This window comes from Clarias gariepinus, chromosome 16, assembly GCF_024256425.1.
Source record: "Clarias gariepinus isolate MV-2021 ecotype Netherlands chromosome 16, CGAR_prim_01v2, whole genome shotgun sequence".
Taxonomy (NCBI): Eukaryota; Metazoa; Chordata; class Actinopteri; order Siluriformes; family Clariidae; genus Clarias; species Clarias gariepinus.
The window spans coordinates 18,974,359-18,994,730 of NC_071115.1; the positions used below are offsets into that span (position 1 = coordinate 18,974,359).

At 37.1% G+C, this 20,372-nt stretch overlaps 1 protein-coding gene across 1 annotated transcript; it reads right to left on the minus strand.

The window, feature by feature from the left end:
* Nucleotides 1–7,974: 7,974 nt before the first annotated feature.
* On the minus strand, nucleotides 7,975–20,035 carry LOC128545036 (transmembrane protein 235). Its single transcript, XM_053515373.1, has 4 exons — nucleotides 19,864–20,035; nucleotides 16,063–16,140; nucleotides 15,031–15,168; nucleotides 7,975–8,219 (listed from the first exon to the last, which is right to left on the minus strand). The coding sequence occupies exons 1-4, from the start codon at nucleotides 20,033–20,035 to the stop codon at nucleotides 7,975–7,977; spliced, it is 633 nt and encodes a 210-aa protein (XP_053371348.1).
* Between the last annotated feature and the right edge of the window lie 337 nt (nucleotides 20,036–20,372).

The window sequence follows — 20,372 nt, forward strand, 5'->3', positions numbered from 1 at the left end:
TTCATTAAGTGTGCATACTTTTTTTTACCTGAGTCTGTGTGTTTGTATAATGTACCATAATGCTTCGTATATTTACATGCATACTAAACTAAAACCTGATTTACAAAACAGAATGACTGTAACAATATACTGTATACTGTAGAAAATATTGGTTAATGTTACTGAGTTCAAGTTTATATTCTTTGCAATAAGGCTAAAAGCTTTTAATGGCATTCTTATTTTAAACAATCTTAAAAAAAAAAAAAAAGAAATGAAACCATAGGAAAAAAACATCACATGTTGACAAGAAACGTAAACCATTGCTCCATGTAAATATTTTCTACTACAAGCTACATAGAATGATCATTTGAGAACCCTGTAAGACCCTGTAACTGCTTTAATCACTGTCATCTTCCATAAGACTTGTGAACAAAGATATGTAAAGATAAGAATATGTGCTCAAACCTCAATAACATTTAAGGAGTCTGACCCAAGCATCTACATTATATATTTTTAGACAGTTTATTTCATGTAATGTTGGATGTTTATCAGTGTAATTTTACACTCATGTGAATTAAATGCCATTCCATCAAATTTGTGAACATTACATTTTCCAAGTAGATTTAAATGACTTGCTTATTTATGATGTTAAAAGAAAAAAAAATCTGTGAAAAAAAATGCAAATACAAAGTGGCCTAAAAGTCTGAATTCATGAGCAAAAAAGTATTCAAGACTAAAAATTATGGCCAATGCTTAAATTTAATGACTTTGTCTTTGCAGTATATACTGAATATAAGAGCGTTTAACATTAGATGTCATAATGTCGTAAGGTAAAAAGAATGTAAACTTAAGTGAATCAATAATATAATTAAAGGTAATTAACATAATAATTAATGAGTAATTAAATAATCAAATTACATAAATAATAAGTTGACATATTTAAAAATATAAATATTTTAATATAATACATATAATGAAAATAAAAGCGGTGTTCATGTGAGACTGGAGCGTTAAATTGTGCAGAATAACAGAACACAGGTATCAGAGTAAAAACTACCTTTATTTCTCTATATAATTGCTACACTAATGCACTTATCCCAGTGTTTTACTAGTGCTTGGATACCATCACGATAGAAAGTTGTCCTAGTATGATGTAGCCATGATTAGACTGCTTGCTTCACGTCTGAAACCCTAGCCTCCCACAAAGACCTTTAATGGCCAATACATGTAGAAATGGCTTGTAGCGAGGTGAGGAATGTATAGAGAATAAGCCCCAGGTTAGTTCCCATAATGTGGAAATGGGGATTGTAAATGATTGTGTGTACAGTTCCATGTGTCTCTTTTGCACGTTGGTGACAATGTATCCATCGATTTTCAAGGACCAGCCATTCCAGTCACTGAAAGGAGGCAGTCTGATCATACAGTATACAGAAATAAATGTAGTTTTTACTCTCATTACTGTGTTCTGTTATTCTAAGTCTGTTTGATCCTGTTTCTTAGCAAAAAAAGAAACATCCCTTTTTCAGGACTGTGTATTTCAACAATAATGTTGTAAAAATCCAAATAACTTTACAGATCTTCATTGTAAAGGGTTTAAAAAATGTTTTCCATGCGTGACAGGTACAGGATGGCCACAACAACTGCCCGAGTCACACCAGGAACACACAATCCCTCCATCAGTGCTCAGACTGTCCGCAATAGGCAGTCCATGAGGAGGAGATGCACTGCAGTACTGGTGGCCACACCAGATACTGGTACTTTTGATTTTGAGCCTCCCTTCATTCAGGGACACATTGTGAAACATTTTTAGTTTATGTCTTATGGTGTTGACTCTTTTAGTGTTCATACAAATATTTACACATTAAGTTTACTGAAAGTAAAAACAGTTGAAAGTCAGAGGACGTTTCTTTTTTTGCAGAGTATATAAATAAATATTATTGTTTCAGGACGACCTTGTATGTGGCTTGATTCATGCATCTTTTACAAAGACAAATGTACCTGACTCCAGTCTTGCTGGAGCACCCACAGATAATGACTGATCATCCTCTATATTTTACTGCTGGTGTGAGACACTGTGGCTTGTAAGCATCTGTGGGTCTCTGTCTAACCAAAAAAACACCCGAATGTTGTCCAAAGCTGAAAATTAGACTTGTTAGAGAAGATGATCTTACTCCAGTTTGCTATAGTCCAATTCCTGTGTTCTTTTGCAACCTCAAATTTCCTTGCTTCTCATTGATGAAGAGATTTTTTTTTTTCAGGCTTTGCATAACTTGCCTGTTTCACCCCATCCTCACCATGCACTTAACCCTAGCTTCAGTTTGCTTCTGCGTTTAAAAGTCGTTTTGTCACCTTGTGGTTGTTGATTGACGTTTGAATGAGTTTGCAGTCATCCTAGTAGAGATTAGTTTTCGCCCTCTGCCAGTAAGTCTGTAGCTTTGTTGTTCCCAGTATCTGATCTTGTTCTGGTGCACTGCCTCCATCTGCCTCCTAAATTTTAGGAATGGGACCCGACTCTCACTCCATCCCTGTGCTAGTAAATCTAGTATTGAACCCTTCTTTTTCTCTCTGAAAACTTTTCTTTCTTTTAACTCTTTTGACATGGTCATTGGTTATTTTTAAAATTCCAATTACCTTTAAGGTATTTCTAGCACTGTTTTTGACACCCAGCTGGTTACACTGTAAGAGGAGAGTGGTGATACCAGCAGTGGATTTTATATTTTTTCTCATTAAATAAGATTTCATTCAGTTTAATTTGTATTTTTTGATTGCGTTTGATATAATCAGTACCCCATAAAGCAGAATAACGGGTGCTTGTGTTGGAATTGAACGGACACTGGAAAAGAACGGGTGCCAATACTTGTAGGGATGCTGACTTAAGAAAAATTGCAGTGGTCTCTTGTTTTTTGTTGTTGTTGTTGTTTTTTTTCTCTCCAGAGTATGTAGTAGTAAACGTGAACTACAGAATTGTGGTATGATTTATGTCTTAGTAAGGCAAACCTAATAAATTGTTCAAAGTTAAGTTGTTTCACAGTTGGACATCAGACATCATTGAAATGTAATTTAGTTGTTATTTCTATTTAATGCATTTTATGAAAGTAGCCACTGTATGAAAGTACACTTAAATACATTTTTGGATTAGTTATAATCAGTAATATTAAAATAGAATTTAAAATGCAGTTAAGTAAGCTGGCCCTATTATCTGGGGATCAAATACTGGGTTATGCTTTAGCCTCCCATAGCCGTGAGCCTTGAGAGAGCTGATCGGCCGTTCTCTTTTAGAGGAGAGGGATGGGAAACTCTCTAGTGCTCTATAGACAATCCTGGAAAAGGTCCATTTACGAAAAAACCAACCGTGGGCTGTTTCAAGAAGAATAATTAGGATGAACTGACTGGGTAGTTAAATTAGGATTTTGTCACTCCCTAGGGTTCAGTTCAGTTAAAATAGGCTTCACTGGCATGACCATAATAAAAAACAGTATTGCCAAAGGCGTAATCAAGCTAAACTTGACAGTAAAGGAACAAAACAGTAGTTATTGTAGATTTAACAATCTAGGGATATGAAAGCAAGCCAATATCCAAGTAGGGACAGGAAAACATGTTTGGAACTACAGTTAAGCCGACTGATCTTACTGAAAACAGTTCATCTAGCTGCAGGAAAATTCCAGTGCACGGCTTTTTTTATACTTAGCGGTAATAGCACTGGGGGGGGGGGGGGGATCCTTCACAAACTCAATAAAGCACAGCAACTTAGCCTTCTACAAAAGTTTAATTATAATTTTTAAACATAAAGGCGAAAGGTTTAAACACAATATAAAGATGAAGTAATTTTACAGTAGAAAGCAAGGCATTGAATCTGGAGGTTATTTTGATTCATGAATTAGTCCTTTCTAAATGTGAGTCAATCAATCCCACATACATCAGTTCCTACTCACTAACTCTGTCATCACCATAAAAATAGAATAATTATATTGAAGAAGGTTTTTAAGTAATTGCTCTCTAAAATCACTATCCATGCTACTAGTCAAAAGTTTGGACACACCTTCTAATTCACAGGTCTTTCTTCATTTTTATTAATTACTACCTTGTAAAGCAATACTGAAGGCATCCAAAATATGCAATAATCTCTGCTTTGAAGAGTTTTACTGAGATGTGTCTGCTACTTATGCTCTCAATCTCTAATTTTCTCTAATCCGAGGTGGTGTGGTAATCATGAGGTGATACACACAGTTTAAAGGCCTGCAGAGAATATAAAAGACAGAAGTATATTATAAATGAAGTGATATTTCAGTTTCATCAAACCTTTTCACACTCGTGTGTGAAAGACAACTATCCTGCATAAATCTATATTTCATATAGCACAAAGTGATTAGAAGCTGATTTGATGCAATGTGTTGTTTAGCTTTATGACAAGCTAAGTCAATATTGTCTTCTGTTATATTGACATTGGGCCCAGAGCCAGCTATGTGCAACCCCTGCACAGGCTTTACTACAGCAGATGACCCAAGACTTGAAGGCTTAGACAGCTGAAGTCTACTCAAGCAGCAGGGAGGGGTGCACATCCCCCTACCAGCCCCCTGCATTAAAGCCATGCCCAAGCCTGATGCGTCAATCAGTATTTGGGGTCCTCCCCTTCGGCCTGCACCGCACCCCAGCCACTTTCCAGCGCGTAATGGACAATGTGCCCCGCCAGTATCGACCATAGGCTGCAGCTTATCTGGATGACGCGGTTATCCACTCGAACAACTGGGGATAACCTATACATAGGATAACCTAAATATGAATATACAGTACAGTGAAGAGGTAAAGAAATTAAGGGTCTATAATTTTTATCATAGGTTTATGGTAAAGGATTGAGATAGAATATTAACCAAAAATCCAGAAAAAGCACATGATACAAATGTTATAAATTAAGTTGCATTTCAATGAGGGAAATAAGTATTTGATCCCCTACCAACCAACAATAATTCCACCTTTACAGACTGGTTATGTGCTCTTATGGTACACATATTAATTTAAGAAGGTGCTCCAAACAACAATGTGGTATGTGAAAAAACGCCACCTGTCCACAAAATCTCTATCTTCCATTCAAACCTCACCACCATCGGGAAGACCAAAGAGCTGTCAAAGCAAGTCAGGAACAAGATTTTAGACCGGCACAAGGCTGGAATGGTTTAGAAGACCATCAGCTAAAAGCTTTAGACTAGCCAAGGAGACACCTGCTGGAGCGATTATTTACAACTGGAAGCAATACAAAGTAACCATTAATGCCCTATATGCAAGATTTCACCTCATGGAGTAAGAACAATCATGAAAAAAATGAGGGACCAGCCCAGGCCTACACAGGAGAAGCTTGTGAATGATCTCAAGGCAGTTGGGAGCACAGTCACCAAACAAACCATTGGTAACACAATACGCCTGCATGGATTAAAATCCTTCAGCACAGCAAGGCTTCCCCTACTCAAAAAGACACATGTACAGACCCGCCTGAGGTTTGCCAATGAACAGAGAAAGATTGGGATAAACTGCTGTGGTCAGATGAGACCAAAATTGAGCTCTTGGTCATCAACTCAACTTGCTGATTTGGGATGAAGAAAAATGCTGACTATGACTCTAAGAACACCACAGTCCCTACAGTCAAGCACGGAGGTGGAAACATTATTCTTTGGGGCTGTTTTTCAGTACAGATTGACTTGCCTCAAATGAGGAGCCAATGGATGAGGAGCCAATGGATGAGGCCATGTGTTGTAAAATTTTAGATGAGAAGATTGTGGATGGGTCTTCCAGCATAAAAATGACCCCAAACATAATGCCATGGCAACTAAGGAGTGGCTCAAGAAAAAGGACATTAGGGTCATGGAGTGGTCTAAGCACATTAAGGTCATGAAGTGGTCTAGCCAGTCTTTAGACCTTAACCCAATAGAATATTCACGGAGAGAGCTGTAACTTTGAGTTGCCAAGCATCAGGCAAGAAACCTTAAACATTTAGAGAAAATCTGTAAAGAATAGTGGATCAAACTGCATCCCAAGATGTGTCCAAATCTGGTAAACAACTACAAGAAACGTCTTCCCACTGTGCTTTCCAGTAAGGGTTTTTCTACCAAGTACTAAGTCATGTTTTGCTTGGGGATCAAATACTTATTTCCCTCATCAAAATGCAAATTAATTCATAACATTTGTATCATGTTCTTTTTCTGGATTTTTGGTTGATATCCTGTCTCAATCCCTTACCATAAACCTACAGTAAAAATTATAGACCCTTCATTTCTTTGTAAGTGGGCAAACTTAAAAAATCTGTAGGGGATCAAATACTTATTTTCCCCACTGTATTGTATATGCATACATGCTATGCAGTAGCTGTACTGATGTCTGTTCTTAAAATCCCCCCCATCTCCCTAAATGTCAGACCTCGCCTATGATTGAAATATATCGGAACATGAAAATGCATTTAGGATCGATTCCAAAAAATCAAAGACTTCAGACAACCCCAAAGAATAAAGACAAGTGGTGTTAGATCTGGTTCTATTTGATCTTTTGTTTAAATTTCCTATAAGAAAAAATCCCTATGGATCTAGACTTTTGGGCCACCTTGTATATAGCTTATAACAGGGTGTTCTGAGCTGCTGTGAGTTGCCTTGGCAATCCTGTAATTCACAGTAATTTACAGTCATTTACAGTCAGAGCTGTAGGATTTGGCACGAGTTTTTAGACACATACATCACGCACTATTTTCAATAGGTTCAGGTTTACACTGAGGCAACAGTATTGAGCTGGAAGTCAGCTAAAAGCCATTTTGGAGAAGGCAGACAGGATCGGACAAATATACACTGATCAGATTACAACATACATATTTAACACAGAATAAATAATAAAACAAAAAAGGTGTGTGGGTTTGCTTTCCTCACTTTATACGTAGCTTTCTATTAGCCTCAAGGGGAGCAAGTAAACACATACTGTACCATGACCCTGAGATGACAGCATGCTGAGATATTAGACATCAGCCCATTTTCCTTCAAGAATAATTTATGTCTTATGTCCAACTATCTTGTTCTGCTTGCTTTGTGCTATGTCAAATATTAACAATAATTTCATTTATTTTCTGTTCTATATTTAAAATTATGGTTTACAATTTATAACTAAAAAAATATAACCTTTAATACAAATGTCACAAATTGTATGCAGATTAGGCCATCTGAAGCATCTGCGTTCTGAAGCATAAATTTTCTGAGGGGTTACATTAATTATAAACACAAGCTACTTTTTACAGTGAAACAATTGATGTCATTTAGGTTATATTCTAACTAGTTATGTTTATCTTTACCGTGATGACAACTGTTAGCATGGACTATATGGTTGACAGTGTGGCAGTTGACTATAATTGGCTAAGCTTGGCTAAAAACTGCTAAGCTTGATCACTGTGAAAGCATTTTTTTCCCCTTTAGAATATTAAATGCATCATCCTGGGGCCCCAGTTTACACTGTATGTTTAAGGTTTGAATTTAGTTTACAAATTCACATTTAAACAATCAGCGAGGTAAATGATAAGAATTATCTAAAAGACAAGTTGATGTTAAAGGTAAATGGTTTTGCTGTTTCACTAAGTGAATGAAATAGTACAATATTATACTATACAATACTATATGTGGGAATATACTATTCAAATATACAAAACTCTTCAATGATACTGATGTGATGGATGATAACAGTAGCAGATAACCTCAGAGTCATGAAAACATGAACTGAGACCCAAAACAACATAAAATGCCTCATCATCCTGTCTTCAACATCCAGCAGCTTCAAGATTAGTAAAATATGCATTTTTAAAACAAACAAATTCACTTTTAAATGTTCTAAAATATGAACATCGGTGAGCACTCACTGAATTCTAATTAATTCCAATAAAAAAAAAAAAAGAACTTTAAAGTCAGGTTATTGTGAGCCAGCCTGCTGCAAGCAGGGCGATAAATACTGTATAATATGCTTCCCTCTGTGGTGTCTTTAGGCCATGGAGAAAGCAGCAGTAGACTCATGGTGGAGCTCAAGATAAACAAGACGAGCTGCGAGCATGAGTAGGATGCCACAGGCCACCTCAAGTGCATAAGAGATACAAGCCGAGGCTAGGGACCAGCCGAAGGACATGTGTATGTGGGCGAGCAATTCGCCACTCACCAGCCGCCGCAGCTCGTCCAAGGCCTGCTGCGAGTAGCTCACATAGATGCACACACCAGAAAGTGTAAAGAGGCCTGTGAAGAAAAAAGAGACGCCTTCATGGCCTCTCTGGTTTCATGTACGATAATTAGACAAACATAATTCACTGACTCCAGGAGTGAAATTTGTGCTTTTGTTTTACATTATATATTTACTTATTCTTTCTTTTCCAGATTTTCTTCTACTTTTTAAAATTAACAATTACTCATTCCTTATCACACTTGTACAGGGTCATGAAAGGCTTGGAGCCCACCCAGGAGACTTGGGGAACTAGGTGGGGTACACCGTGGACATGGTGCCAATCCATCATAGGGCACAAACATGCACACACTATGTGCAATTTGGAAATGTCTATTATTCACGCCTATTGTCATTAGCATAATCCGCATGTCTTTGGACTGTGGTAGGAAGCCGGAGTATTTAAAAGAATCCCCCTAACATGGGGAGAACATGCCGACTCCAGGCACACAGACCCGAGGTGGAAACTGAACCCTCTACCCAAGAGGTGTGAGGCCACTGTGCTCACCACGACCCCACCATGGTACCAATTAACTAAAACATTACAATCAGCAGGGGACAATTAGGAAGGCACTGGACTACACGGCCCCTTCAGGTCACATGATGTAATTATGTAAATATGCATGTAAATTTCAGTTCCTGATTATGATTGCACCTGAGTCTTGTTTATGTATACCACTGCATTTTAAGTTCTGGGTTTCTGGTTTGTTCTTCTCTACAAGTGTTGTGTTTACTCTACTGTGTGTTATTCCTTAGCGTATAGCCCCTGTTTATAATCCTAGCCTCATAGTTAGTGTGCATGGTTGTGTTATATGGTGATTAAAAAGGATTTCCCATTTGTCTCCACTGTCTCTTTACATCCTGTCTTTATGCATAAAACAGGTTTTGATAATATTAAACGAATTGTTATTAATTTATATTTAATATATATCATTTATATTCAATTTATATCAGTATGACTACAGATAAAAATTCTGTACAGTTACAGTTTACAAGTGGAACAAACCTTCTCTTTTTCTACTTAAGGTTTCTTATTCTCTCGTTACTCAAAATTCTATTCATAAAGACAAATGAGGACAATGATCAAGTGACATTTGTTCACACTTGCAGTATGCTACCCATTTAACTTCTATTTTAAAACACACCATTCTCACATTATCCATCCTATTAATTATACTAACAGAAAAAAATCAATTGAGCTTGCACAAAATTTCATGAATTTTATACAGATTTTGTCCCTTTTGTTATGAAATAAAAGGAAGCAATTATGAACCTAATAATAACACAAGCATAAGAGCACATCTGGACTGAATGATAAATAATGACAGAGAGGGAGAGAGAGAATGTGAGTGATTATATGGATAGAATATATTAATTAAAAAATATATTAAAAACACATCCATCTTACTCTTACTGCAAAAAATGTAGGCTTGTATAAATGGATGTTAGCAACAACAAATTTCAGAACACACTGATCAGCCCAAACATTCTGCCTGATATTGCGGAGGCTGCAATTGTGCCACCAGCTCTGGCCCCTCGGACCATTACTCCAAAAGACCTAAGTGAGTGAGTTTTGGTGTCTGGTGTCTGGCACCCGGAGGTTGCACCCACAACCCGCAGTACCCAAAGCCACTGCTTCCTTTGGTGGGGGGTTTAAAGACTGGATCAATGACCTTGAGTGGTTTGCCTGCTAAGCCCCATGCTCTGATGTACTGTAGTGATTGGTTGTTCATGAACGATTCATTCTTTCTGAACGAGTCTTTAACCTCACTCAGAGGAACGAGTAGTCTCAGAGAGGGATTCGTTCATTTTCTACTGGGCGCGCATGCACAAAGCATCACAAACCCTCTGTAGGTTATGTACAGGAAACAGAAATAAGTAGTTACCTTTGAGTCTTTTAGTTTGAATTGTCACGTGATTCCCATGGACGCTATGCAGTGCAATAGATTTAAAAGAACAAACGATTCAGATCAGAAGATATGGAAGGTGAGCTGTTTATCTGTTTATCCTTAGCTGCAGTGTAATATTTTCATTAATGGAACCATAGCCAAAATTTGTGTATGTAGATGTGTTAGGAGTCTGTTTATTGAAAATGTAAAAAATTTTTTGATCAAAAGAACGAAATGAACTAAATGGAAGATTTGTTCATTTTGATGAACGAGATTCAAAGAACCGAGTCACTAAAATGATCCAAACTTCCCCGTCACTAATGTACGGGGTGTTCTGATACATTTTAAAAACTAATCAGCATTTCCTTTTTTCAGTAGTTTGTGCTTCATTGTTTCTTCTGTGGAGTGTATGGACTAGACTTTGTATAAAGGAGCCTTGAGTGTCCATGATACTGTCATCTGATTACTTGTATATAATAGATAATAAATGTCATTTAATTCATCTGGCGGTGGAGTTAATGTGCGGGCTGATCAGTGTATATTTATACATACTGTATATATGTCCTATCAGTGAAAGGTTTCCGAAAGGCATTTTAAAAGTGGGCATTCAAAGATTAAACTGCACAGAAAAACAAATTATAATCGCAATGAAATCACAGAATTGATTCGGGTCTCCTCATGGGTCATGTGCTACTGATTACACGAGAGTGTTGAGCTCTGCGCAGACCAAATAATTAAGCCCGTTTTAGTGCTGTGAGCTCCTCCATCGACCCTAAGTGACTGCACAGCAGCGAGGTAAAAACAACTTCAGACAAAACAGTGCTATGTTGCAATGCAGTATGTTCTGAGGTAAAGGGGCTGGAGTGTATATGAGCCTTGTTTTTCAAAGACTGATTGGAGAAAGAAGAGACTGAAAGTGCACATCAAGATGATGAGTCTCATGCTGAGCCAAACATCCTTTAGAAAGTAGCCCCAGGTCAGAAAACAGATGGTAATGGAAATTCTTCCACTGTCGGTCATCTTATTACATGCAGCCAATTTCTGACTAATTAAATACCCGAATGTTCTGGACCTCAAGAGAGATGATTTGATAGAGGAGGTGTAAAAGGCAGCCTATAATAATCACACCAATTTCTTTCAACAATTTCACAGAATGAATTAAAAACATGTCGATGTTTACAACTTAGACATTGTGAAAAAAACGTTAATATGATCAGAGATTTAGAAACCAATGTGGGTTTCGTTGGACAAAAAAAATCTCAGCAGCTGGATTCCCTAAAGAATAAAATGAAAAATAATGATGATATGTTATTCACACATCCTTGCAGACTCTCTTCTCTAATCAGCCTATACTTTAGTTCTTTCATAGAATAGTATTTGGCCACTGGGACATTGGCATGAGGACCAGGCTGACTGAAACCACTGAGATGCTAGATGTAACAAACTCATTATAACATGTTTGGTTAATTATAAGATATTTTCGAAACTAACTGTGAAATGAATCGAACGTAATAAGGTACACTTTTGCAAATTTATTTAATTATTTGGTAGTCTGGGAAAACTCATATGATTTTGATGCAGATACATTCTGTCAAACAACTTTATATAAAACTGATTTTTTTTTCTGCATACTCTATAGCATATTTTGAGACCACAACATTAGAATTTATGTACTTTTGAATCTTGCCTAGACAGCCATCGAAAATATCCAGAATTAAGTCTTTTTTCTAATATTTCCTAAATAAATTCAACATATTTCTAGTGATTTCATTACCAATTTCAAGCTTGAAGATAATAGATGTTTATGATTTTTTTTTATCTATCTATCTATCTATCTATCTATCTATCTATCTCTCTCTCTCTCTCTCTCTCTCTCTCTCTCTCTCAACCCTTGTAAGACCCTTGTAAAAAAAAATTTGAACTGGTAAATAGAACTGGGGGCACAAACATGTGAGAATACTGATTGGAGGTATATGCTGTGACTTCTAATCATTATTTTTGATGATGCTTATATTCCTGGTAGTGGCATGGTGGCTTAGCACTGACACCTCACACCTCCTGCACACTGTTGAATTATCACCTAGAGTGATAAAATAACATCTTACCATTCTTTTCTATAGGTTCAGTTAGACTCATATGAACTACAGTACACTGGGGATGTTACTGTGTGGGTTGGGGGGTTGGAAGGTTATCTCCAGTCTGTCCTCCCACAGTCCAAAGACATTTAGCTTGACTTCTTGCCATCCCTTTTTTTCTTAAATCCTGTTTCTGGTCCCTTTGTTTTTAAAGAAGTCATTTGCATGGACCTAATTATGCATGCTTTGATAAAGTCTTATTAAACTAAGAACAGCAGACTCAAAAAGATTTCAGTAATCACTTAGAGTAATGTTTCAGGACATGGAGTTAATATTGCATTTTTATCAGTGTATTTTTGTCAAAACCCAAATTAACAGATTAATTACAGTAGACATTAGACTGGCCCTGCTTTTGCCAATATTATGTTTTGACAAACCCCCACTGCCAGTTCATACAGTGATGGCCAACTGTATTAAGATAACATACAGTATGCCATGTATTAGTTCTGCCTGTGCATATGATATTTTTTTCTAATTACTTCAAGCATATCTGCCAAAAGAGTTGTGCTAAGTAACTGAAAATCTTGTGAAAAACTGGCTATGTGACAATGGTATTTAGCTTCTGGTGCCATGGCCGGGATCAACCCCCAGACCAATAGCAAACTGTGGGACAATAGTAAATAACCAGTAGCAGTTAAGAAACTGTCTTCTGTACATGATTTACACAAAGCAACCAAGCAGGCATGGAAAGAGTGAGTGACACCAGAGTACTGCAGACATCTTGTTGGCTCTATGCCCAGCCAGATCCAGCAGGTTTTGAAGAATAGATTACTTTCTATTGATTTTTGTACATTGTTGATAGTTGATAATTGTTGTATAGCAATTAAATTGTTTCAAATGACATATTATCTTGATTATCATTATTTTCAAAATTTGAGAATGTCATTAAAACCTTAAATTTCACACTAGTCTCAATATTTTTGGCTACCACTGCACTGTACAGTACATCTGTTGTTTTAGTGCATGAATGTTAACAAAGCTTACACAAAGCTCCAAATGCTTAACAACCTGTGACAGACAAGCAACCCACTATAATCAGAGCACTACACACTTGGAAGTTGGACGGTGATTGAAAAGAAAATCTAGGCTGAGAGCATTTAAGCAATTAAGGTTTAAAAGGTTTTAAAAATCTGAATGTGCATTCCATTGCAATCATGGTAGCTGTGTAACACAATGGCATTTGCTGTTTAGTGCTGTAAATACCTGTATCTATGTTACATTTCAACCCAAAATGTAAATTAACTAAAAACAAACCAGGCAATTATTAAGGATATATTATTATTATTAAATAGGCAAACTAAATGTCAGAATAAATTTAGCCTTAACTATATATATTTTTTTTTGTACTTTATTTTTTACACACAGGTTTTAGATAAATAAATAAATAAATAAATAAATGCATTTAAAATGTATTATCAATTAAGTTGTTTAATCACTCCACATTCACAGGCTCAAAAGTATTTGGACAACTGACTGATTATCAGTTTTATGAAAAGGTATGGCATGTCAAATTTAGGAACGGTCTGGAGTTGAATTTGCATTTTGTAGGTATGAAACAGGCCATCATAAGGCTGTAAAAAAAAAAAAACAGACTTACAAAAACAGAAACTTCGATTTATTTACTATTTATGCCAATTATGTGGACAGATGAGACCATGATTAACTTGTTTAGGGATATTGGGGAGAGAAGAGCATAGTGATAAAAAAAAGACTGGCTTATGATCAAACAGATACCACCTTGTCACACCTCGTCAACCATGGTGGAGGCAATGCCAGGGCTTGAATATGTATGGCAGCAAAATGGGACTAGGTTACTGGTGTGTAGTAATGATGAGACTGTTGATAGAAGTGGCAGGAGGAATTCTGAAGTGTATAGAGCTACACTTTCTGCTTCAGATTCAGATTTAGTCAATGCAAAACTGAAATGACAATGCTTTAAAGTAAAGATGGAAAATTACCATAAAAGCACCACCATAGTAGCGCAAGCGCTCCTTATGGCTAAGAGATGTGAGCAAATGTTCTTAAATGGCTAAAAAGTAAGTCACTGGATCTCAACTAAATTGAGCATGCTTTTGACTTACTGTACTGACGATAAAAAGACCCACAAACTTTCAGCAACTATAGGCGGCTGCAGTTACTGTAAGACCTGCAGTCCATAGGTTCCCAGCTTTGGGCGGTCATTGACTGGATTTTTATCCAGATAATAAAAATAACCTTTGTAGGTTATTTATTGATTATTAGATATTATAGTTATTATAGTTATAGTTATTTAATATAATATTATATAATGTTGGGAATAATAAAATTTAATTAAAGCTTACTTTTACACTTGGACACCCAAGCATGTCTTAAATGATGAACATTTTGTCAGAGTACAAATACCTAGGGATCTGCCCTTTTTTTAATCCACCACTGCATATTTGGCACAATTGTACCAATAAGTTTCACCTTCTGTGGTGTGCTCAGATTAATTGTCAATAATGTCTTGATAATAATCTTATAAAGGACATAAGGGAGTTAAATAAAATGTTAAGTCTTTGTGTACAATGAATAAAGGAATGCATACATTTGATGGAATTGAAAGATTGATAAAATAAATGCAAATGATGCTTATACAGATGCATATATGGTTTGTTTATGCAATTATTTAGTAACGAAAAGCGATTATTTTAGAAGAACTCTTCCTTTTATTGTACCTGTTTTCTGACTTTTAATTTAGTGACCTTTTTATATATATTCTGTCTCACACTATACATTGTATCCCCTTACCTGAAGAACCTCATGGGTAATCCTGTATTACTTACTGCAGATGAGAAAGTACAGAGCCACACCAGTGAGAAATGTATAGCTGCGGGCGAGAGAGCTAACCAGGCCAAAGATACCTCCGAAGATCAGCAACACCAGGCTAAGAGGCAGCAGGATGACAATGATCCTATGCAGGTCTAGAAACAAGAAATATACAGCTATGGCCAAAAGACACAAATATAAATTTTTACAAAGTCTGCGGCTTTAGTGTTTTTAGATCTTTTTGTCAGATATTACTGTGGCATACTGAAGCATTTCATGAGTGTCAAAGGCTTTTAGTGACAATTTTATTAGGTTTATGCAAAAAGTCAATAGTTGCAATGTTGACCCTTCTTTTTTAATACCTCTACAATTCACCCCGGCATGCTGTGGGAACTTTTGAGCCCCATCCTGACTAACAGCAGCCATTCTTGCATAATCAATGCTTGGAGTTACTCCGAATGTTTTGTCAAAGGGTTTTGTTTGTCCACCTGCCTCCTGAGGACTGACCCAAATGAGATTGAGGTTTGGGGAGTTTCCTGGCCATGGATTGAAAAATTCTATGTTTTGTTCCCCGAAACACTTATCACTTTTTCCTTATGGCGAGGCGCTCCATCATGCTGGAAAAGGCATTGTGTGTCACCAAACTGTTCTTGGGTGATTGGGAGAAGTTGCTCCCAGAGAATGCTTTTGTATCATTTTCTATTTATGGCTTTGTTCAAAATTGTGAGTGATCCAACTCTGCACACATGAATGGTCTCAGGATGCTTTACTGTTGGCATGACACAGAATAGTAGATTGTTGTTTTTTTTAACAAAGAATATTCCCAATATTGTTAGATTCTGAAATGTTCACAGACATTTTAACATCAATAAAAAAAGATTACTTAATATGAATCATAATTCATATTAATCATAGTTTTTGTCCCTTTGAGCTATTTTTATTCTGATGCTTTGAAAGAAGCTAGAGCTGCTAGGCAGGTGCTGTCTAGAATCTGTATTCATTTCACTCCATTTCACACATTAAAGGCAATTGGTGTTTCTCAGACTCACTTAAGAGATGCTTTTCTTGCTCACTGAATTCAGATGTATCCATGTAGAAGGAGATGTCGTGAAAACTGCCATTTTTTCCTGTGGGTCAAAGTAAAACAGAAGTAATTTGGGCTAACACATTTTCTTTCACGTCTACATAAAGAACTCATATTGACAGCATACCTACAGTACAACCTCTAGCAAAAATTATGGAATCACCAGATGTTTATGCTGATTTTTCACTTCATAGAAAATAAACAAATTAGAGGCATGACACAAAACAGTTGTAGTTTAATGGCTGAACAATCTAGCTTTATGAAACATACTTCAAGCAAATTAAAATAAATAATTTTTTAAGGCATATTTTTATTTCCAGATCAAGTAGAGGAGAAGCAATCGTGGAAGAACTCAATATTGAGGGAAAAAAATACAGAATTGCTTTCTTGACACAAATACTGGGACAAATCATTAAATTAAATAAAAATAGTTGAACTTGGCTAAAAGAAAGAAAGAACTGCCCCAGGAAGAGAGCTGTCAGTTGAATCATTGGAAAGCATTTTAAAACTTCTTTTCAAAAAGAAAATCAAACACAGAGGTGGTTGTCCAAATTTGAATGTTCATTCAGTAAACAAAGATAGCTTGTGATATTGGAAATGCCTCTGCCTAAAAAAAAAAAAAAAAAAACTTCATCTACCCCACTAACGACAAATACCCTCCTTTCACCCAGCACTGGCATTGTCCATACAGGCTACTGGGCAAGGCTCTTTCTCGTCGTTAGAGACAACTAAAAAAGGATATGGAATACTGTATGTTAAATGGTTAATGGACGGTTTTGGCTCAGTTTGTTAAGGCTCTAATTTGAAGGTCGGCAGTTCCAGTCCCAGCTTTGCTCGGTTGGGCCTTTGAGCAAGGCTCTTAACCCTGTCTGTTCCAGGGGCGCTGTACTGGCTGACCCTGCAATTTATCCCCTGCCTACTAACAAAGCTGGGATATGCAAAGAATAAAGAATTTCACTCTGCAGTAATGTATATGTGACGAATAACTTAATATCCTCATTCAGTTGTCTTCTCTAGGCAGATGATTTTACTCACAGTTCAGCAGTGCTCCCTAGTGCAAGTTGCCTGCGTTTTTTGTACGCCCTAATTTATCCCACTGTATTGTACTGTGAGAAACTCTTCTGCGAGTATGTTTAATATTGCTAAGTGTAACGTTATTACAGTAAAATTATTATAATATTGAAAATTGTGGGAATGTTGTAAGCACATGTCGCCAATGCATTCAACACAGCGAATATACTTTATATTTTGTTAGAAAGAGGAGATGGTTAAACTTGGCCACTATCATGCTAATAGGTATTTCTTTCCTTTTTTTTTTTCGCTTGGTGTTATAAAAGGTCATTACACAACTGAAACCTGCATGAAGTGCATGTCGTATATGGGTGATAAATTGTTTTGTTCCATATCAAGTTATGTACACACATTTCATGAAAAAGAGGGATAACATAAAGAAAGGTGCCTATTTTGAATGAAAAATAAAATATAGCACATAAAATTATTTTTTGTTCTGTTAAAAGTTGTTTAGCCTCCTAAAGCGATTCTATTTAGAAATATTTCTAATAGCAAAACACAGTTTTTTAAACAATTAGAAATAAAGCTACCAAATCTGAAACTTCATTGTTGCCAGGATGCCATCGTTGCATTAAGTGTACCATTAATGAGCTTTTAGACGAAAGCTTTAATGCACCACATTTTCTCCATAATATTCAACCGTATAGCTGAAATTATTTCTAAAGGTATACTCTATTCTCATGTCCATGTAAAAAAGTGCTCTTGTGATTGATGAAGCATCTAGAGAAGCACTCTCACTCACTCGTTCTCTATAATGCTTATTCTGTACAGTGCAGCAAGGGTCTGGAACATACAGGCAATTTGTAAACACCAGATAGCCTAATCTACACAACAGCCTAATTTGTCTTCAGGCTGTAGAAGGAAATCATATACCTTGAGGAAACCCACCAAGCACAGGAAAAACATGCAAACTCCACACACACCAACTCCATGGATGGGATTCAACCCCTCAGAACTGGAGGCCGCACTGCTAACACTAAAAAAAAGTAATCTATTCCCGTATGAGGACTGTTGCCTATTAGTCTTCTGCCAACCCTCTTCCTGATTAAATACACTGCCTTGCAAATATATATATATATATATATATATATATATATATATATATATATATATATATATATCACACACTCAAACCAGACCCCCTTTTGCTTTAATTACAGCATGCATTCAATATTCTTATGTGATGGCACAGCATTTATTTGCAAACCTGATCAAACCTGGTCATTCAGTATATTCACGTAGCCAGCTGATTAAATGTTTTGGGCACATACCATTGCTGAACCTAGACCCGACTAACTGGCAACCCCAGATCATAACACTGTCCCCACAGGCTTGTACCCCACAGTATCTGAGCCCTCAGGCTTGTACAGTAGGCACTGGGCACAATGGGTGCATCACTTCATCTGCCACACTTCATACCCTGGAACAGAATAAACCTGGACACATCAGACCACATGGCCATTTAACAATGCCCCACAATCCATTCTTTATGCTCCATAGCAAATTAAAGCCTTTTTTTTTTTTTTTTTTACAATTAGTCTCACTGATATGTGGATTCATAAGGCTAAACAGCTGTTTAGCCCCAGTCCCTTGCATTGGGTAGGTATGAGTGCTCATAATTTCATTTTTGAACACAGGCATAAATTCTACAGGTGTTTGTTTTTACAATTTGATTTCAACAAACTTTTAAACGAGCTCAGATGGTTCATTTTTTTTCTCTCGTCCTTCTTAAACATGATGGACGGTTCATTATTATCCTTCCAGTTTTCACTAATGCATTTTTCAAGTTCTTTACCTAATTTTTGTCATTTCAGCAATCTCCTTAGATTTTTTATTTTTTCTGCTTTCAGCAGGGCAATAATTTGACTCTTCTGAAACTTTGCCATGACCACAAGAAGCTTCTCACGGCATTACTCATTCACTCACTCACAGTCACGCTTTATTCCGTATTCAGGGTCACGGGGGCCTGGAGCCTATCCCAGTTGACTTTGGGCAGGAGGGCTGGGTACACCTGGCTGGGTACACGGCAATCCATCACAGGGCACACACACATACTCTCATTCACTAATTGGCCATTTGGGAATGCCAATTAGCCTAATCTGTAGGTCTTTGGAATGTGGGAGGAAACCGGAGACCCCAGGGTAAGCACAAGGAGAACATCCAAACTCCATGCACACAGAGGACAGGAATCTGAAGACCTGGATGTGTCCGGCGACATGCATCACCGCCCTCACTGCATTAGTTAGGGTTAAATAACCTGTTGCCAGCTGCTGGACTATTTTATTCACTTTAATAGAAGTCTATTAACATTTTGCAGTTAAAAATGATTTTTATTTATATTTATTATTTTTCCCCCAGGCAGTGTATATTGATCAAGTTTCTATGCAAGAAAAATAATTACATGTACCAGAACATTATCGTTTGGGCAATAATTCAGTACATAAACTGTAAATCTCTATTAATAATATAATAATGATATTAACCGAGACATTTAATCCTGTCCACTGCATCTGGTTGGGAATAAATGATAGATTTAATTGAACCTACAGATAAGCGGAAGTGACACACACACACACACACACACACAAAGACATTAAACACAAATCACTGCAGATTATTTATGATCAATGTTGATGAACAATCCGATGTTGTGAAAAGAAAAGTTGCGAGCGGGAGATTAGATGGTTTTACTCACCTTCGTAGATCCTCCACAGCCCCGAGTGCGAACTCGCGAAGTGCCAGCTGGAGTTGATCACGTGATCCGCGTCGATGATGTACCAGTACTCGGTGCCCACTGCCACGGCGAGCAGGGTGAAGCTGAACAGTCCCAGGAAACCCGCCGAGATCACCAGCACGCCGAAGCGCATCGTGCCGCCTCCACTACTCAGTGCGCTCCAACCCAGTGTGTGTGTGTGTGTGTGTGTGTGAGAGAGAGAGAGAGAGAGTTGGTATAGCGCTGTTCTAAAAGCCCTCCTCATTAATTAAATCGCAGAATCTCTGAAGGCTTTATTTCAGCTGCAGGGTTCCATCAGAAGATCAGATGTGTGTAAGATCCTCTCGGCTCTGCAGCTCAGCTCAGCTCTGCTGAAAGCGTTCACAGCCCCTTATATACCACCATCCTTCAGAGTGAATTATTAACCACTCTCAGCTCCTCTACACCTGGGGTTCTCAAAGCCATCACAGGAACCCTGTAAGCTATACGTG